This window comes from Plodia interpunctella, chromosome 9 (assembly GCF_027563975.2).
Source record: "Plodia interpunctella isolate USDA-ARS_2022_Savannah chromosome 9, ilPloInte3.2, whole genome shotgun sequence".
Lineage (NCBI taxonomy): Eukaryota > Metazoa > Arthropoda > Insecta > Lepidoptera > Pyralidae > Plodia > Plodia interpunctella.
In genome coordinates, this window is record NC_071302.1 from 1,006,581 (window position 1) to 1,025,006 (window position 18,426).

Below are 18,426 nucleotides of genomic sequence, written 5' to 3' on the forward strand. Positions count from 1 at the left end.
TGCCACTTTTATATTTACATCTCACGATCGAGTCGACTCGCAGTGAGACGCAGCTAACCAATCCATTGTGACGCGACGACAACCACACCGCAATATGATTGGTTCGCTGCGTCTCAATTCGAATCAATTCGACAGTGAGAAGTGAAACGCAAACCCCCTCAAGTATCTATTAATGTGATAGGTACTCCATTGTTTGAAGGTCTAGAGGGGGATTGAAGGTCGAAGCTAGGGGGTTTCCGGTCGTTTAGAGGACAATTCTGCCTGTGGACCAAATCTATGTCCACTAATCTCTACTTTTAGTAAAAGTATGTTCGTATATGACTGTTGAAGTTAGAATTTAACCCTGTCAATCGTCAAAAAGTTACATTCTTTAAGCTATATCATGTTTTGGCACGGTCGCACTTTATTATATTTGAAAGTGAGAGAAAGAGACAAATCATACATTTATATTTTTAAGAATACTAGGTTAAAAAACATATTTTCTGTGGTTTGTCTCAAATGCAGTCATCGCCACATGCGTGAATTTTCTAAATCTATTAGTTTAAATTCGTTTAAATTCATAATTGTGTAACTTTTTAGGTATTTGCATAAGAATGGGAAGATTTGCATATTTTCAAATATGCAAATCCCATTCTTACCCAAATACCTTGCTCTAATAACGTACAGCCTTTCCCCACACGTTTGGCACACGTACTGTTTCATTTCCCGCCATTAATCATAGCCAGTATTAATAACGCAGGACAATACGCGTGTATCACGTGACACATCCTAGGGCTGTCAACGATAGATTTCTGAAATAGAAGTTTTTTTTATACAACTGAGCAAACAAGCCTGTAACACGGACACGGTCCTGTAACACCTTATGGGAAATAGTACCCGCTATCCATGAACGCCTGCAATATCAGAAGTCTTTTAGATGAACATAATAATTCACTGAAGCTCACTAGAACATACGTATAGTCGTTAGTCGTATATACAACAATACAACAATACTTAGTCGAAAATTCTGAATTAATGAATATTCGATTCGATTGAGAGTGAGTGATGGTTACACCACTGCTGTCAGATTGTATACTATGGTGGAGGTTATGTCAGATGCCTTTAGGCGACTTGAATAAACTACGACAAAAGTGTTAATAATAACACTGCGTCGGTAGTTACACATAAAAACATTTGGTCTAGAAGTAACCCTATCATATGCGCTATAAATAACAGAGTGCTGTGAAATAGCAACGTTATACGACAGAATGGTGGGCTGGGAACCAATGAATATATGCAAATAATGAAAAATACAGGATTTGTTTTACTATATACGAGTATCGAAAAATAATAGTAATCAGCTCATAGATTTGCAACTGCTTATAATATCTTTTTAATGTCCTAGTGTTGGTAAATGGCCTTTCTGTCGCTCCTTCAAGACGAACTTCTTTAAATTAGTTGTAAAAAAATATGAAACGATTTCGATAATTAACATCATACTCGTATATCTGGCCATGCCGTGCCCGCTTGGCCCTAGCAGAAAGGGCTAACCCAAGAAGGCTTCATGTCGTGAAGGGTGACATGTGTGTCAATGGTCTAAAGACCATGAGAGGTGGAGAAGAAAAAGTAGATCTTGGGCTCCAACGCTTAAAAGTTGTGGAAGCAACCTGAAAAATGCTCAGAAAAGAAAGAGAAATTTCAATATTATAATAGTAAAAACTTTATTAAATACGCTACAAAAGTCTTAGTATAAAAGCGTAACCATTGATGAGAACAGTCTTAGCACACACCCGGTCGCAGCCGGTTACCCCGAAGGCCCTGACATGGCTTTCAGCTGGACGTTGAGCTCCTTCAACTTTGCATTTTCCGCCACCAACGCTTGTACCCTTTGCTCGTATTTCCCTCTCAGTTCCTATAAAGAGAAGTAATATTTATAAAATATAGAGTGTTGCGGAGGAAAGCTCAACGTAACGCAACGCATCTTTGATAAACAAACCACCCACACAGCCACAATGCACAGGTCACAATCATGCTGTGAAAGACCTGTCAGTTTTAATGCCGAAATGTTGAGTATAAATCTTGCCTTGAATATTCCGAGCTGTGTTTCGTACTCCTTGCGCAAATCATCATTGATGTTGGTGCTGGTCTGCGCTCGCTGCAGCACCAGCCCGTAGCGCTCCTTCTCGGCTTTGAAGCGAGCCTCCATTGCTTGGAGACGCTCCTGACATTGAGAGAAGACATAACGATACAAGATAATGGATGCGACTGAAGAAAGGATGATTGAAACTTGATAGGGAATCCCATAACAGATTCAGCGTTTATTTAGAATTTATAAGATCTACTAATCTCTGTGGAATTCAAAAACCTCCTTGAGGTACTTATATATAAACATTGAATAGCACTGGGCGAGAATAGATCAATTATAAGAAAAGTCACTTTTACAAAAAATCTAATTCTGACCCTACAATGAGATTGGTGACTTTCGCTTTATCGATGACCATTCCACACACCTTGCTCATGAGCTGAAATATGCATTTTAAAATAATTTCCCTCAACTACATAGAACTATATAGCTTATACATAAAGCATTCCTGATTTCGAGAAATTCTTTCGTGACGAAATGTGCGTTTACCATCCTGGTTCTTCACCACCTTTGATTTGTCGAAGATCATCCCACATACCTGCCTGAGGAGCTAAAACATGTACAATAAAATCTTTTGCCTCACCTCCATGGCTTTGACTTCAGAGTTCCTGATTTCAAGCAGATCTTTCGTGATGAGGTTGATATCCTTCAACGATTGCACTTGCGTCGTCAGCGCCTCAATCTGGAGCTCTTGGTTTTTCACCATCTTTGTTTTGTCGAAGATCATCCCGCGAGCTTTACTGAGGAGCTGAGAGAAATTATATTTTTTGTAAAGTGATTTTTAATTGGATTCGATAACGATGTTCTGAAACATGATATTGCATAAGTTTATATGAGCGATTTCCTATCATCAGCTTTAACTTTGTTATCAGATTAATGTTGATAACTCTTCCTGCCATTGAATTGCATTTATGAGATTCTTTCAGATGAGTTCTCAACTTATCAGTTTAGACGAGTTATTGTAGATATCTTTCTTGCACTGATCTGAGTAATAACCATTAATTAAAGATATCTCCAGTAACTGTAAATAAGTTAGTAATGGTAACTTTAAATAAATCCATAACTAAAGACACTAAGAGCTAAATAGAACCCTTTTTTTCAACAATGTACAGACTTCTTCGTGTTGCTGCTTGATGTTCTCAATCATCTCGTGGTTCTTGCCGCCGGGCTTGGACAGCGCCGCCTGCAGCTCCGTCTCCAGATTCTTGACCCGAGCTTTCAGAAGATCTATTTCTTCTTCGCGAACCTGCAGAAGATTAAATTTATTTAGACATTCATTGTTTTTTTTCCTTCGATCAACTATAGGAAATATTTACTTATTTGGTGCGGACATTCTCTGGCGTGTCCGCACCAATAATTAGCCAGTCGTCATTTGAATATTTACTTCTAATGTTAATCGAATACTTTTTCATAAAAATTTACAGTCACATTCACGAGAGGACGTAAACTAATTCACATGGTATTCTGATCCCCGTGGCATCACTCGGCCATAATAAATAATACACCTAAAGATCCTCGGGAATCACGTGAAAACCGCATCAAAAACCGTCCGGTAGTTTTTGAAATTATCACAGACAGACAGACACGACTTTTTGTGATATATAAGGAAGAATACATAGATTTATCTTTAAAATTAAAAAACCTTTAATTCCAACTTGAGGCCATGTTCGCTGCTTTGGCTTTTCACTTTCTCCAGTTCTACAATTTTCTTCAGAAGCTCCGTTTCTCTTAGTTTCCAGTCCTAAAAGTATAAATACTAAATCAATTTCCCCGAAATATGTTCACGTGATCTGTTCACGTTGTGCTACGTCAGTAGCACAAACGAGTATTTCGCAAGTTGTGTTAAAATATTTAGGTAATGAGAATACTGTCTGCTCGTTGAATACCTTTCAAAACTGAAGTGTAATTAAATGAAAAAGTTTAATGTTTAATGATGATAGGTAGTTTGTTGCGTGTCTTCTCTATTCTACTTTATATATTATTAATATAAAGTATATTAAAAACACTAATATATAATATATTATAAAATATATTAATAATATATTAATAATATATTAATAATATATTAAAAATATACTTTATCGGAAAATATGACTACAAAATTATAAGAAGTTGACTAGGATAGTGTCTTATAAAAATAAATCAGTTACGTAAAATCAGTAAATATTGCACAAACAGGTCATTTGAAACAAAAAAAATCTCACACACATACAAAGTACGCTGATAGTGTGAAGCCAGCGTTAAACTACGTGCATTAAGTTACAAAATGCTATACCTACATTCACAGCAGCCAAAATTAATAACATAAAACAAAAGTATGTCGGCATATTTTTCCCAAAAATACACGTATATTTTGCCGCGCTAACGGGACTCATAAATCCGAATGGCGTCACAGATTACGGCAGAAAGACCTTAGGCGCGATCCCTGGAGGGCTGTGAAATGAAATTCGTCACCGATCATTAAGCTGATTCGGGGAGTGACGACGGGTCTTGAAGGCACGTCTTACACTCTGTCAGGAATCTAAATAATAACGTCATTTTTGCTTTCAGTATAACATCATCCACATACCCTCATCTCATTTTGTGTGCGGTTTCTAGTATGCATTCTTCATGTTTGATATTAACCGATCTGTTAGATTTATTCGCTAAATCCTGCGGAATTCATTCCATCCACCACTTCTTCAAACTTCCACTACTTTTAAATCCTGTACCCTCTTTATAACATTATTCTTCTCCCCTTTTAATGTGCCATCCCCTTTTAATAATACCATCGAAGCCCTTTACCAACTATTTTTCGGATGTGCAAAGTAAAAATTCATGTTGTTTTAAAACTACTTTCTTTTGTTAAGTTTGTTGTTACAAAATCGAAATGAGTGTATTTTCTTAAAAATCAATATTATTTTATCGCGTTAAAAATATAAGAGGACTGTTCACAGATGCTCACATCAACGTGTGTGAACAATCAAAAGAGGCCACGGACAACATGATCAGATAAGCATAACCTGTATAACCATAGCCTTATTACTTAGAGGTTTGTGAGAATACACCTTAATGATGGCATTACGAACGCAATCCGATAGGATATCGAATAACATTGTCAACTAACTTATCGATAAAGCCGATATCATTGGCCTTTACGCTAATAGGGTTTCTAATTTCTATCGTTATTTTATTTCGTTTACGTTATTTAGTTTTTACTGTAATATTTTAAAGTATTGCTACTTTAAACGGTGCTTAAATTGCTAAAATAAACATTGTCCATATACATAAGTAGTTATAGTTATAATGAGGTGAATATGGATGAGGTGGCTAAGAATTTTTAACGCCGGCCATTTTGGGAATTAATTGGGCGCAAATCACTGACTGTAATCTGATATACATAAGCATTCACAGACCATTCTTACAAGTATATACCTAGTTAACACTTTTTATTTGCGTTAGAGCGAAAAACATTTTTCGGAAATCCTTGCACGTGGGATTCCGAATAGCGCCCAAGGAGCGATTTATATTCTAGGATCTGTCAACATTCAGGACTCTCTACGTGATTGCCTTTTCAGTTTTTTTACATCGAGTTGAATACGGCCCAAGCCTATTTATTCTCATCTCATTTGTCATCTTTTTCCCGGTTTTTTTCCTTAGCCATAAAGCGTTGACGCCTAGGATCCGCTTTCCTACTTTGTCTCCTACATTTCACGCAGTCTTTGGCATCCTTAGTTGTCAGACCATTGGCACGCATATCATCCTGGAACGACATCAAGTCAGCCCTTTGGTCAGGACTATACCTTATATATATAATAAATTAATCAGACCCCGGTAGGCAATCTGAATACTCAACAATTAGTACAGATTAGACTTCTTCTGCATCATTCCCAGTATTTTAGAAATAGCACTTTAAAAACAGACTAAATGACAAGCTACTGTTGAAACGCTACTGGTTGTGAGAATAGTTGGAGAGCTGGAGAGTGATATTGTCTAAAATAAAACTTACAATGTCCTGCTTAGAGCTGTTTTGTACAGCATTATCTCCAGCGGCTGGTTCTAAGGGATTAGCTTCAGGTTCAGGTTTCGGTTCCGTCTTCGCTGGTTCCGGCTGCTGCGCCTGCTCTGCTATCGCTGATTGTGATTCTGGTATCAGTTCTGGAGGTGGCACTTCTTTATTGTCCGGCTCTAGTGATGTTTCTGGAGCTATGGCGTTTTGCTGAACTGCTGGCTCGATCTGTGTTTAAGAACATTCATAGAGATTGTAATTTTCATGGGAGTGAAGAAGCCTTCTCAAAATCTTAATAGCTCTAAATATTTCGTGGTCAGCCTAGCTAAAACGTTTTTTTTTTTTTCATTTTGGAAAAATACTCGTTTAAACGTGGGTGAAGTTGGAAAGAGCTAATCTAGAAAGGGTCGCTAAGTGGGAAACATTTGATTGCCCTCCAGCGCACAACGTATCGTGGGAAAGCGGACACGGAGGCTGTGTGTTTTTCCGATTGGCTCATTCGTTTGTACAGTCCGCAGATGAATTTGAAAATATTTATAATACGTATATATTTTTCAAATACAAATATCGTTTATTCAGTATGTGTTATACAAAAAAACGTTGCTCTAACACCCATTCTGGTTTCCCTGTGGTATGGGCCTCCTTACAGTAAACTATTACAGCAATATACATATACAAAAAAATACAAAGTTAGATTCTATATCTTGTTATATTCATCTCTCTCATTCCGCATGTCTTTTCATCGATACCGTAAAAACATAACCTTATTTTTTTAAAGATTTGGCTGTGATTTTATAACCGGCCACCTAATTATCTTTTTATAATAATGATAAAAGGTAAATAGAAGAGGACAAAATATATCTTTTTTATTTCATAGTCATTTTTCGTTTCGTTTTTTATTATTTATTTTATTGGAAGTCGTTGAAAAATAAGTTTCTTTTTTATTTTTATACATCTAAAATTGTAACCAATTAACTCAATGACAAAATCTTGTGGATTTATTTTGTTTCTGGCTGTACTTACACGAGTTTTAGGTCAAAGCGTTCACTTGATTTCCAACGGGAGTTCAATGATTGTATTTTTTCTAATTGTTTGCCAGTTTGTGACCGTCAAATATTTAGACAACGGAGTTGAGTAGTTTTAGTTGACTTTTCTACTGATGCAGAAATAAATACAAAAAAGATTTTCTTGATAATTTGACAAAAACTTAGGTATAACTACAAATTGCGGTTGACGCCATTATTCAGAAAATACCTTCACCATTTTAAATCGATATATCCTGTTTTTTATCCTGGGCAAAGGTCTCCCCCAAGCTATTCTATTCGATATCCTGGTTAATTAAAAAAAATGTTTCAATCTTGGAAAAAAGTTTAATTACATTTTCTGGCTTATTCCTCTTGTCCCCATGCCTTTGCTCACGTAGGAGCGAATGGGAAATGTTATTTTATCCTCCAATGGGGACAACAGAAATATCCAGTCATTCTGCCAATTACCATATTGGTCAACTATGAGATAAAGAAATCCTTTTCGTTTTAAAAGAAGCTACAAAAGCAAAATTATGTAAACTGAATTAAATACAGCAAGCGAGGCTTCAACGAATTTGTCCGACGACTGGACTGAACTGATTTAAACCGGACTGAACTGGAATAAACCAGGCTTACCGGCTTTGGCTCCTGCGGAATTGGCAGCGAGGCGGGACACGCGGTATCCGCCTGGAATAAAACACAATAGTACTTTTAGCCGTTACGTTGTTGCATTATTATATTCGTATAGCTTAGCTTTATATCAACATTTATATTATTTGTTTCCAAAAAGAGGAACAGTAGCCTTTTCCTAAGTAATTACAAACGCTGTTGGTCACTGCCGGTTATGAAAAAAAAGTTCGAGACTTTAGTATTTATTACATGTATAATATATAGATAATAGATTTTTTAAAATATTAGGACAGATCGCACATATTGAGCTAGCCCCAAAGGAAGTTCGAGACTTGTGTTATGGGATTATAACTCAACGATACTATATTTTATAACAAACATCCCAGACCCTGGTCAATCTGATTTCCATTTTGACGTGACCGGGGCTCGTACCTGCGCTCCAGTGTAACAGTCTGGCATGATGACCATTAGGCCTTTAGTAATTAATTAGGCCATTAATAAAAAAGGTGTTTTATTATTTACAAATGAGGCGATCGTATGCGGCGGCACAATCACGCCAAAAAGTAGATACCTATAGGATCCTAATCACTGCTTGTTTCATACATATCCAGCTGTCATCTATAAGTTAAACCTTGCCGACAAACCAATTACACCTTCCTCATCAGAAATAAGTCCAAACTTACCGTATTAGATTCTTGAGGTGCCTCTACAGTTGTGGGGGGCGCCGCGTCCGCCTAGAAAACAATAAACATATTTTTAAATAATACATGCCACCACGGTTTTAGCGGGTTCTCATTTTTTTGGATAAAAATCTACGTTCTCACGTATATTGTCGTACGAGGTGCCTAAGAGACTCATAGCCTTAACAGCTGATGGGCAGCAATAACATTTTCCAAGTGAAATCACACCCGATTCTTCAAAATTTGAAGGGTTACGGACCCCGAGCCTTGCGGCTGAGACCCCGAATGCGACTGGAAAAACGAAGATGAGGGGAAAATTTAACTTGGTTAAGTTTATCCCTACCACAAGATCTAAATAACAAAATAAAAATTCTATGATGCACGATGTCTTCGTAGTCTTATTCCTCGTGGCTAAGGGTCGTAGTCATTACATGGAATGAAACACAAACAACCAGAGTGTTCACGATGTTTTACTTCACCGGCAAGTGGTGCCTCATGTCGCACGAGTATGGGACCTTTCGGTTCATAGACGGACCTCATAACCGTTACACCGCCACCGCTACGCTAAGAGATAGGATTATTACCAATGTGAGATATAACCATTTATTTAATTTAAAAAACAAATACCTATCTGTTACCTGTACCAACATGAAAAAGTTTTCAATTTGCCCAATTTTCCTTATTTCTTCTTTGGTAATTAATTTCGAACGTTAGAAGGGCATTGGATTTATGTACTTAGATATTTATAGCCAACTTGTTTTCGTCCGCGGCTTCGCCAGCATAAATTTCCAACGGGAACATTTAATCGTCAATTTAAACTTCGGCCTTGATGTAAACTAAGTTTTGTAGCAAAGAAAATTATATAGGTACCAGCATCACGCACGACTCATACTAGTGCTAATTCATGAGATCTGACGAGACAGACGTACACCATCTCACATATATTGTCTTTTCAAGTAGGGCTAACGAAGAATGAACGTTTTTTTCGCTAACACAACTTTTAACAGCGGTAAAAACAAAATGAAAATACAATCTTTAAACGTCCGGGATTTTCTCTAGACACTATATAAGTAATTAGAATTTTAAAAACCCGTCTAGGTGATGTCATTGTTGCCGCCCATAGGCCTCGAAACTAGGACAAACCCGGGGAAACCCACCAACGGAGTTCCTAAGTCTACGTGTCTTTGATTGTCATCTGAAAATTTTCTGGTTCCTTCCTCAGCCATTGAGCATCGGAGCCCAGGATTCGGTTTTCTACTGTTTCTCGTCCATTTTGTATGAGCTTCGACATCCTTATCAGTCAGACCAATGGCACGCACGTCCTAAGGCTACGTGTATCGCTGTCAATTCTGCAATGTGCCACGTTCCATACAGACACGTTTTGTTTTACGCCTTATTGGGCGCGAAGGATTGGAAATACATCTACGTTCATCTCTTCGCCGCGCGAAATACATTATTAGGTCAATAATAATAAATAAATAAATATATTAGGACAAATCACACAGATTGAGCTAGCCCCAAAGTTGGTTCGAATCTTGTGTTATGGGATACTAACTCAACGATACTATATTTTATAACAAATACATATATAGATAAACATCCAAGACCCGGGCCAATCACAAAAAGATCATTTTCAATGTCCAATAACTCTTGCTTCCTTGGTTTTCACAATCTATTCATGCTTTCTGCAGTGTTAATTTGGGCGAAGTATTAATTTTATTCTAGAAGGGAACAAATGTGTAATATCTAAGTAAAAATAAATAGTCAAGGTTTACATGTGAGACCTTCAAATTATGTATGAAGAAATTGCGGAATATTACTATCGTAACGTGAGTTACGATAGTAATATTGCCAACCTATCTATATATCTATTTATATAGATAGTGTAAGGCGCCTAAAAAGTGAATGTAAGTAATTTGGAAATATTACAGAATTACTAGATAAGTTGTTATCTTTATCTGTGTCCTTTTATATTTAGACACATACCTACGTTTTAAACATCAAAGCAGCTGATATAAATTTGGCATTTATAAAAAGTGATGCAGTTTTATACGGGTGTTAAAACTGTAATAAAACCCAATTTCATCTGGTATTAAATAAATAATAATATAAACAAAGAATACCTCGAAAATACACGATCTACTCGTATCCTTTGTTTCCCGATGTTGTCAAAAACGTTAATTTATATTATTCCCTTTCACAACCGAAAACAATTTGGCAACAACACACGAATCGAACATGACTCACGTCGACATTTCAGTTTCTGCGCAAAACCAACAGAAAGTTTACCAATTTTCCCAACAAACAAACACACACACACACACACACACACACACACACACACACTAATTTGCGAAGCGTGCCGCGACAATAATGTTACTGGTCAAAGTTAATCTTGGATTTGAATAGGTAATTGTCTTGTACAGGGCCGTATTTTGCGTGTATAGTCAAATGTATATAGGTCCCGCTATACGGGATAGGTAGTTATTTAATTTTTCAAAGAAAATTTCATCGTCATTAACTAATCACTATTTATGCAAGTGCAAAACATCAACGTTCTTCATGTTTTTTATGCATTTCATTTTTTTCAAATTCAAATTCAGTTATTTCGTGAACATAGGTACAGCAGGTGGTATACGTATATAAGGCATATAAAATTTATCAAATAGGTTTGTGTCATTATATATAATATAAATAATGTATTATTTAAAACAATATCATGCAGAAACTAACTTTAAATAAATACATACGGACAAATCACACAGATTGAGTTAGCTTCAAATTAAATTCGAAACTTGTGTTAACGATACTAAATTTTATAACATATACATATATAGATAAACATCCAAGACCCGGGCCAATCAGAAAAAGATAATTTTCCATCATGACCCGATCGGGGATCGAACCCAGGACCTCTCGGTTCAGAGGCAAGCACTTTACCACTGCGCCACCAAGGTCGTCAAGTAAATCGTATCTATTATGTCAAGTATATATAAATATTTTTCAAAATTTCCTGAATTATGGATCATATGATATTCCAGTTTGTGAAACAGAAATACAAATATTGTTCTTCTAGATATTACAGCTGTCAGCATCTGTACGTAATTTCTATCAGTAAGTAACCAAATTTACCAATCTCCAGCGGTTCCACTGCAGCCTTCCTTCTTTTATAGAAACCCATTTGGGGCCCATGACACGACTGAATTCAGTCCTGATTTTAACATGTGAGTGTGTGACTACTTTTGTACATCAAAACAAACTTTTGTTCTATTAATTTTCCGTGATTCGTAGTTTTTTGATTGTGCATTTATAAACATAAAATCGAATTTGCACAGTCCATTCCACACATCTTAACTCTAAGTAACAGCCGAGTAATACGAGACAATAGGTACCTACCTCACGTGGTCAAAATGTCTGAAAAGATATGTAGTCACACATTTAACTTTAAATACCTCCCTATTGCCACTGTTTTTGGAAATTGCTTATTTTTTATTTTAATATTACTTCGAGGTAAATAAATAAATATATTAGGAATATATAATATGTATACTTACTTTTATATATATATTAGGACAAATCACACAGATTGAGCCTAGCCCCAAAGTAAGTTCTAGACTTGTGTTATGGGATACTAACTCAACGATACTATATTTTTTACCAAATACATATATACATAAACTTCCAAGACCCGGGCCAATCAGAAAAAGATCATTTTCCATCATGACCCGACCGGGATCGAACCCGGGACACAACCAGCACTTTACAACTGCGCCACCGAGGTCGTCAAACTTCTCTATTTAATCAATTAATTATACTTTAATATTAAATTGGTAAGTATAAAACATCCGCCTAGAGCCTGGCCTACGTATAGCCCAACATTTACTTACGCATATACCAAAGAATAAATTACTAAATCATGTCTCAAAAACTGAGCAAATATTGATAAAATTTGTTGACCGGGTAGGAAATTGTATATAATATGTAATGTCCAATACTTTAAAAAAACTAACAGTGTAAATAGGCCTTCCCCACGGCTTCTCATTGTGATTTCTCGTTCGTTTCAAAATTGACTTCATAACATACTTTTCATAGCAATCCACTTTAGAAAGCTCCACATTTCGATTCCTATTGCCATAACTCTCCATAATGTTATAAAAAATCAACAAAAATGCACATAAAATTTTGGTGGAACCGACAATGACATTTCGAATTATTTTTATAGACGCATTACTAAATTTTTAAAATAGGCAAAGTTATTAATAATACCTACCTAAATAGAATTTAAAAAACTCACCATAATGAAACTTTTTGGTGAAAAACTGTTTAAAAATCGAATGTATTGGTAACTTTTTAACACGTTTCGATTGTTATTCACTGTTCGCGAGAGACTGAGCGATGTTTCAGACTTTGAGATCTATTTCGGGAGTGCACACGCGCATTAAAAATAGACGACTCGTGCGCATGGGATCCGTACTTTCACGATTTTTAATTTACTTTATTATTTTCAATTTTGCCATTAAAAAAGAAATCGTGTTGAATGGTGGTCCTAAATTTTATAATCAAAGCAGTATGTAGCCCATGGACACAGTAGCTTCGTAAATATGAGGCAGTGTAAACAAACATAAAAACATATTTTTAGAAAAACTATGTTATTGAGCTTATTTGGGGGATGAGATTCTGTTATTTCATAAGCTCATTATTAGTATAGCTTAACATGTCCTTCGTGTTTCGACACTCTTGGCCACGTTTACCCTGTGAGAGTATCACATCTTTATAAGTGACTAGATGTTGCCCGGTGATTCGCTCCCGTGGGTTTCGGAGATTACCCGCCTCAAACATACAAACTCACAAACGTTTACCTCTTTATAATAACAGTACTTACTATAGATAATTCTATAATTAAAAAATCAGAAGATCGAAAAGAAACAATTTAATGCATAGATGTGATATGTATCTATCTGAATATTCTGTGATCGTCTCTTTCAAATGTGTGAGTACATTCTGTGGTAAGTAGGTACTAAGTACCTATTTAATACCGTCATACATAACTAGTAAGTACCTAGCCAAATATATACATTTGTTTCCCTATACCTAATGTTTGCCGTTATGTAAATCGAAAATCCCTAGTTTCCGAGATCAGCCCGAACAAACACAAACAGCGGCGGGAATTGGATTTATAACGAACTGCTTAGTGTTGCCCGCGACTTTGCTCTCGTGTTCTTAAGTCTTTGGAATTTAGTTTTTAAGGTAAGCTTTTTATTTACAGTAGGTAATAAATAACTCATATAAATACCTTCATATCAACCTATTAGCGACCAATTAGCTATGTTGGTAGGTAAATAATATATTAAATATATTGACGAGACTTAGTAGGTACGAACCGTTTTTTTTTTAATGTAGCTCAGGTTTCAACGACCTTGCAGTCGCCGTGGTCGCAGCTGAATATTTACGTTGTGAAGTTGTCTCAGTGAATGCTTCCCAACAATATTTTCTCAATAATAGATGTATGTACCATGGAATTAGTAGGTGATACATATCCCGGAATACCTACTAATTCCATGAGATGTACTTAAAACGCGAAAGATTAAAAAACACTATAATTTACATAGATAAGAAGGATAAACATACATGACGACCCATCATGTGGACTCAATACGTTATCCGTTACTATTCATCGATGTCTAATTTTATTCAGGTCGTCTAAAGCCATCCGACATGATTTTTAAGACTACTACCGCCATCTAACAGCAGAAGTAGCAAATGCTACAGGGCAGTCACTAGGAAGAACTGAGTAAGCAGGTTAGCTCATAATATTTTTCTCCTCCAAATCCAAGTAGTGCTCTATGAAAACTATAACACTAGTTACGTCTGATACCAATCAGAGATACTTATTGTATACTAATACAAACTAATGTGGCAAGAGTAGAATTCGAACCTGGGACATTTCGATCATAACAGATCAAGATCGATACAGTAAAGTATCGCAGGTATCTTGTTACCTATGTTTTAGATTTTTGCACTTTCATTCGAATTGTTTCGAACATGATAATGTAAAATATTTATTGGCAATAAACGTGTTTACATCTGAAACTGTTTGCGACTTAGGTATTTTTGGGAAAAAAACAGTAATGTGCAAGTCGGATTCGCGCACCGATTGGGGCGTGGAAAACAAAGAAACGCCTAAAGAAATGTATTTTTCTATTTATAATATGGCCGCATGATATGAGTGATGTTCATGGTCATGAAAAATTACAAGTAAAATATCTGATGTTGTCACTGTCAAGTAAGTGCCTTTTATTTTATGTCAAAATTTGAAATTTCTGTTCAAAACATCAAATCAACAAGATTTTTTCCATAACATAATCCCAAACAACTCCGAATAAAATCTAAACTAAAAGTCATACTGCAAAATAAGCTAAGATCATGACATCTGAAAAGAGTGCTCAAGTGGGACAAGCAAGGGAAGATTTTCAAATGATGTACCAGATCTCGCAACTTCTGTGCACAGGTCTTGATGCCGAAAGCCTGTCGATCTGCATCCGTCTGTGTGAATTAGGAGTCAACCCTGAAGTCCTGGCTCATGTCATCAAAGAAATCAGGAAAATGGGCGAAGAATCTGTGCCTAACAAACCTAACAGCATAGTATAGTGATCATAATTCACGAGAGGTGAAAAAAAGGAAAACACTAATCTATGAGGTCATTTGCGTCATTTTGTCTGACACGAATAAGCATACCACAATCGTATACTGATGTCCTCAAATGATTTATAGTTACATATGCTAGAAATGTTGTACTGAATCATACTTTTTGTTATAACACCCAATTTTCTTGGAGAAGTGGATAATTATTTATAGGATACCTAGTTGATTATGAAGAAGAATAAGAAATATGTGTCATACTTATGTTAGTATTTTAGCATTCTTAAAAATTTCCTTCTCATTTCTATGTTTGGTATTTTTAAATAGCTGCTTGTACCTCTACATCTGTTAGCCCATCAATTTCGCAGAATCGGGACACAACAGATAAACATTTGTTTCACCGGCGCATTTTCACTGGTTTGTAAGGTAGACATTAATCTTATACAAAAATTGTTTAAATCAGAATGTTACTTCCATACCATAAGACCACCACCAACTAAATTCATTATGCCAAGCTCACATAGTTGACCCAGTTTCCATACATGTGTATCCACTACAAACTTAGTAATTTACACAAAATTGGGCTATTTTAGGCATCTAAAATAGCCCAATTTTGTGTAAATTACTAAATGGACCAATTAGTCTGACCATCACTAACATAGTTAGCTTTTTTCAGTAGACATATTACCTACTTAACCATCCAGTTTAACTTAGCTAGTTCCTATTTACTTTAGCTGGCAGTGAATATTGCCAACACATCTGTGTCCTAATGTAAGGATTTATTATTATGATGGTGATTACTAAACATTGTTCTCTATTATTGACCATTCATACAATTGTCAACTTCTAAATTCTGGAATCAAGTAGAAGTATGACTGAAGGTTTATGTAAGGTACCTACAAAGAAATGTTTTTGTTACAATTTAATAAATGTTATAAGTTATGCAAACTGACTCAACTTTTCATTTTTAATACATACCCCAGTTTCACTTGGTTTTGATTACTATCTTTTATCTTCTAGCAGAGTGTCTAGTAAAATTTAATATAATAATAATAAATCTTTATTTCAAGACCAAGTCTCATAAATTGTTAATAACTATTGATTAATTGATTAATGGTAAATGGTGATGAGAGAAGTAAAAAAATATGTATTTATAAAAATCTTTATTGGCTAATAACTTCTATTGAAGAACATATAAGACAAAATATTATCTTAGTTGTGAACGCTCAGATGGAAGAACAGCTTCAGGTAACAAGACAATCTAAAGACAGGAACAAACATTTACTTTACAGATTATTCAAATACCAAAGCTTTTACATCTAGATCGCACATTACTTTCGACTACAAGGAAACAAATAATTAAGTCGAAAGCAAACTTGATAATATTCCATCAAATATTTTAATTAAATTAAAATTACTCCTGCATTGGCTACCAATCAAAACAAAATATATAACACGATGTCTGTATCCTTCAAGAAACCTAATTTGAGTGAAATTATAAGCAATCAGTACGGGACTGTAAATATCACAGATGCAAATAATTCACTTTGTAAATGAAGGTTCATTTGGTTGAGAAAAATGATACATTTCTGTAACAACTTAGTGGATATTGTACAGTATTCTATTACTTTTTTAAACTAAGCCTTGAGAACAATCTCATATTTTAATCCATACAAATACATCAGACTACATTAAGCCTTTTTCTTATTCAATTAATTTTAATTGATGAGATTAGTCAACTACTAAAATAAAGATCATTATCATGTAAATCATTCATGAATGAATGGTAAAATAAAAATATAAGTACAACATGTACACTATTATCTGCTTATCTTGGTCCAATAAAATTAGAAGAATTAGGTGGGTGATTTTAACAGATTATAAGTAATATTAGTTTACCAGGCACACAAAGATAATAAGAAAGACTTAATGGATCTTTACACTTTGATAAAGACAACTTTACGCCTACATTAGAAAAATGTTTTAATTCTATCCATACAATGTGTAGTGCCTGGTAGTAACAAAAAGTTTTAAAAAGTAATTGAATCCTGTACAATATGCCTAGTAATAACCTTATTTGTAATAAACTACTGGAAATTCGCATTTTGCCCCTGATTCTGCCCTAATACAGAGGGATCTTCGAATATGGGCTGTTGTGGGTGGAACTGTTCCGCTGTGAGTCTTGTGAACATGATGCCGATGCCTTCAATTAGAGCTAGGAGGATGCCGCCGACCAGAGCACTCCCAGCCATCGCTGGTACACCTATAATATTAATTGCATCATTAAAATTGACAAATCATGTAAAAGAACAGGTTGATTGTTGCTAAAGAAATTTTATACAGCAGATAGGTACAATAATATGTAACAACACTTCATACATAAGTAATTTTTCATATAAGCTTTATAAATTCACTGTCCATAATTGTGTTGCAAGAAATAGATACCTATATTGATTATTATATATTGCATCATTCAGTGAATGCAAGAAACAAAGAATTGTTCTATTGTTTCACTAAATTCAAGTCCATAGTAACAAAATAAAAGGCAAAACAGGCAAACAAATTACTGATTTATGATAATTAACACATAATTACCATTTCTGGCTGCCAATATGCCGCCGGTGAGTGCCCCACTCATTATAGAGTTCCAAGGATCCTCTTTCTGCCTCAGGTACACTAATGAGCAATCAATTGTGGAGAACATGCCGCCCCAGACTGCAAAATTTCCCGCCACTATTGGCGAACGTTCTTTTATAGCTGCTAAACTTCCAAGCTGAAAATATCAACATTTTATAAACAACGCTCAAAGAAATCCCATTCAGAGACAAAGTATTCAGTAGACCTTCACTGGACATACCATTTTCCTATTGAATCCAATTGGGGCATTTCTGAAACCCTTTATAGAGTGAAATATTCCTCCTCCGATAGCTCCCATGATGAAAGCACCGCCAGAGTCGTCCAGGATTCGCCATGGACAAGGTTCTCTAGTGTATTCATCCATGTCTTATTGATTTTATTATCCTGCAAGAACATTGAAATGTTAGGTAAGAGATAACCTCAAAATGTTAGAAGTCATTATATAGAAAAATAATCAATAAATACCTAAAGTAATTTGTAAACGTTATACTATTGTTTGTCTATTTGGGGAAAAGGTGTTTCTCATATGTTATTTATAGTTTTTAGCGAGAAATTGTTCCACCACACCATGATTCACTTCACCAACATTTTAGAATGAAATGAATGAATGAAATGAATTATTTTCTTTATCGAATATGGTGTCTTTTTTTAGTTTTTCTCTACTCGATACCACATTTTCCACGATTTGTAATCGATTAATTTGCA

General features: G+C 35.3%; 2 protein-coding genes across 3 annotated transcripts; both read right to left on the reverse strand.

Moving 5' to 3' along the window:
* Positions 1 to 1,675: 1,675 nt before the first annotated feature.
* LOC128672545 (uncharacterized protein) lies at positions 1,676 to 12,906 on the reverse strand. 2 transcript variants are annotated; one of them, XM_053749771.2, is made up of 9 exons: positions 12,740 to 12,906; positions 8,449 to 8,499; positions 7,772 to 7,822; positions 6,111 to 6,338; positions 3,765 to 3,863; positions 3,237 to 3,368; positions 2,706 to 2,870; positions 2,063 to 2,200; positions 1,676 to 1,891 (listed from the first exon to the last, which is right to left on the reverse strand). In XM_053749771.2, exons 1-9 carry the CDS (start codon positions 12,740 to 12,742, stop codon positions 1,784 to 1,786), a joined length of 975 nt encoding a protein of 324 aa, XP_053605746.1. In that variant the 5' UTR covers positions 12,743 to 12,906; the 3' UTR covers positions 1,676 to 1,783. The 2 variants fall into 2 exon arrangements, with proteins under 2 accessions (XP_053605746.1, XP_053605745.1); XM_053749770.2 differs by lacking the exon at positions 12,740 to 12,906 and adding an exon at positions 12,456 to 12,655.
* A 3,326-nt stretch (positions 12,907 to 16,232) lies between these two features.
* LOC128672714 (mitochondrial import inner membrane translocase subunit Tim17-B) lies at positions 16,233 to 18,381 on the reverse strand. Its single transcript, XM_053750028.1, has 4 exons — positions 18,187 to 18,381; positions 17,942 to 18,105; positions 17,680 to 17,857; positions 16,233 to 17,347 (listed from the first exon to the last, which is right to left on the reverse strand). The coding sequence occupies exons 2-4, from the start codon at positions 18,083 to 18,085 to the stop codon at positions 17,172 to 17,174; spliced, it is 498 nt and encodes a 165-aa protein (XP_053606003.1). The 5' UTR covers positions 18,086 to 18,105; positions 18,187 to 18,381; the 3' UTR covers positions 16,233 to 17,171.
* Between the last annotated feature and the right edge of the window lie 45 nt (positions 18,382 to 18,426).

Excerpts from the sequence above, each read along its gene's own strand:
- LOC128672545 (XM_053749770.2), bottom strand. The coding sequence starts at position 12,590 with ATGGAGAGTTATGGCAATAGGAATCGAAATGTGGAGCTTTCTAAAGTG. Across the intron at positions 7,823-8,448 it reads CACCTCAAGAATCTAATACG|GCGGATACCGCGTGTCCCGC; the intron begins GTAAGTTTGGAC and ends GTTTTATTCCAG. Across the intron at positions 3,369-3,764 it reads GCCTCAAGTTGGAATTAAAG|GTTCGCGAAGAAGAAATAGA; the intron begins GTTTTTTAATTT and ends AATCTTCTGCAG.
- LOC128672714 (XM_053750028.1), bottom strand. The coding sequence starts at position 18,085 with ATGGATGAATACACTAGAGAACCTTGTCCATGGCGAATCCTGGACGAC. Across the intron at positions 17,858-17,941 it reads TTGGATTCAATAGGAAAATG|CTTGGAAGTTTAGCAGCTAT; the intron begins GTATGTCCAGTG and ends TGATATTTTCAG. Across the intron at positions 17,348-17,679 it reads CATATTGGCAGCCAGAAATG|GTGTACCAGCGATGGCTGGG; the intron begins GTAATTATGTGT and ends TTAATATTATAG.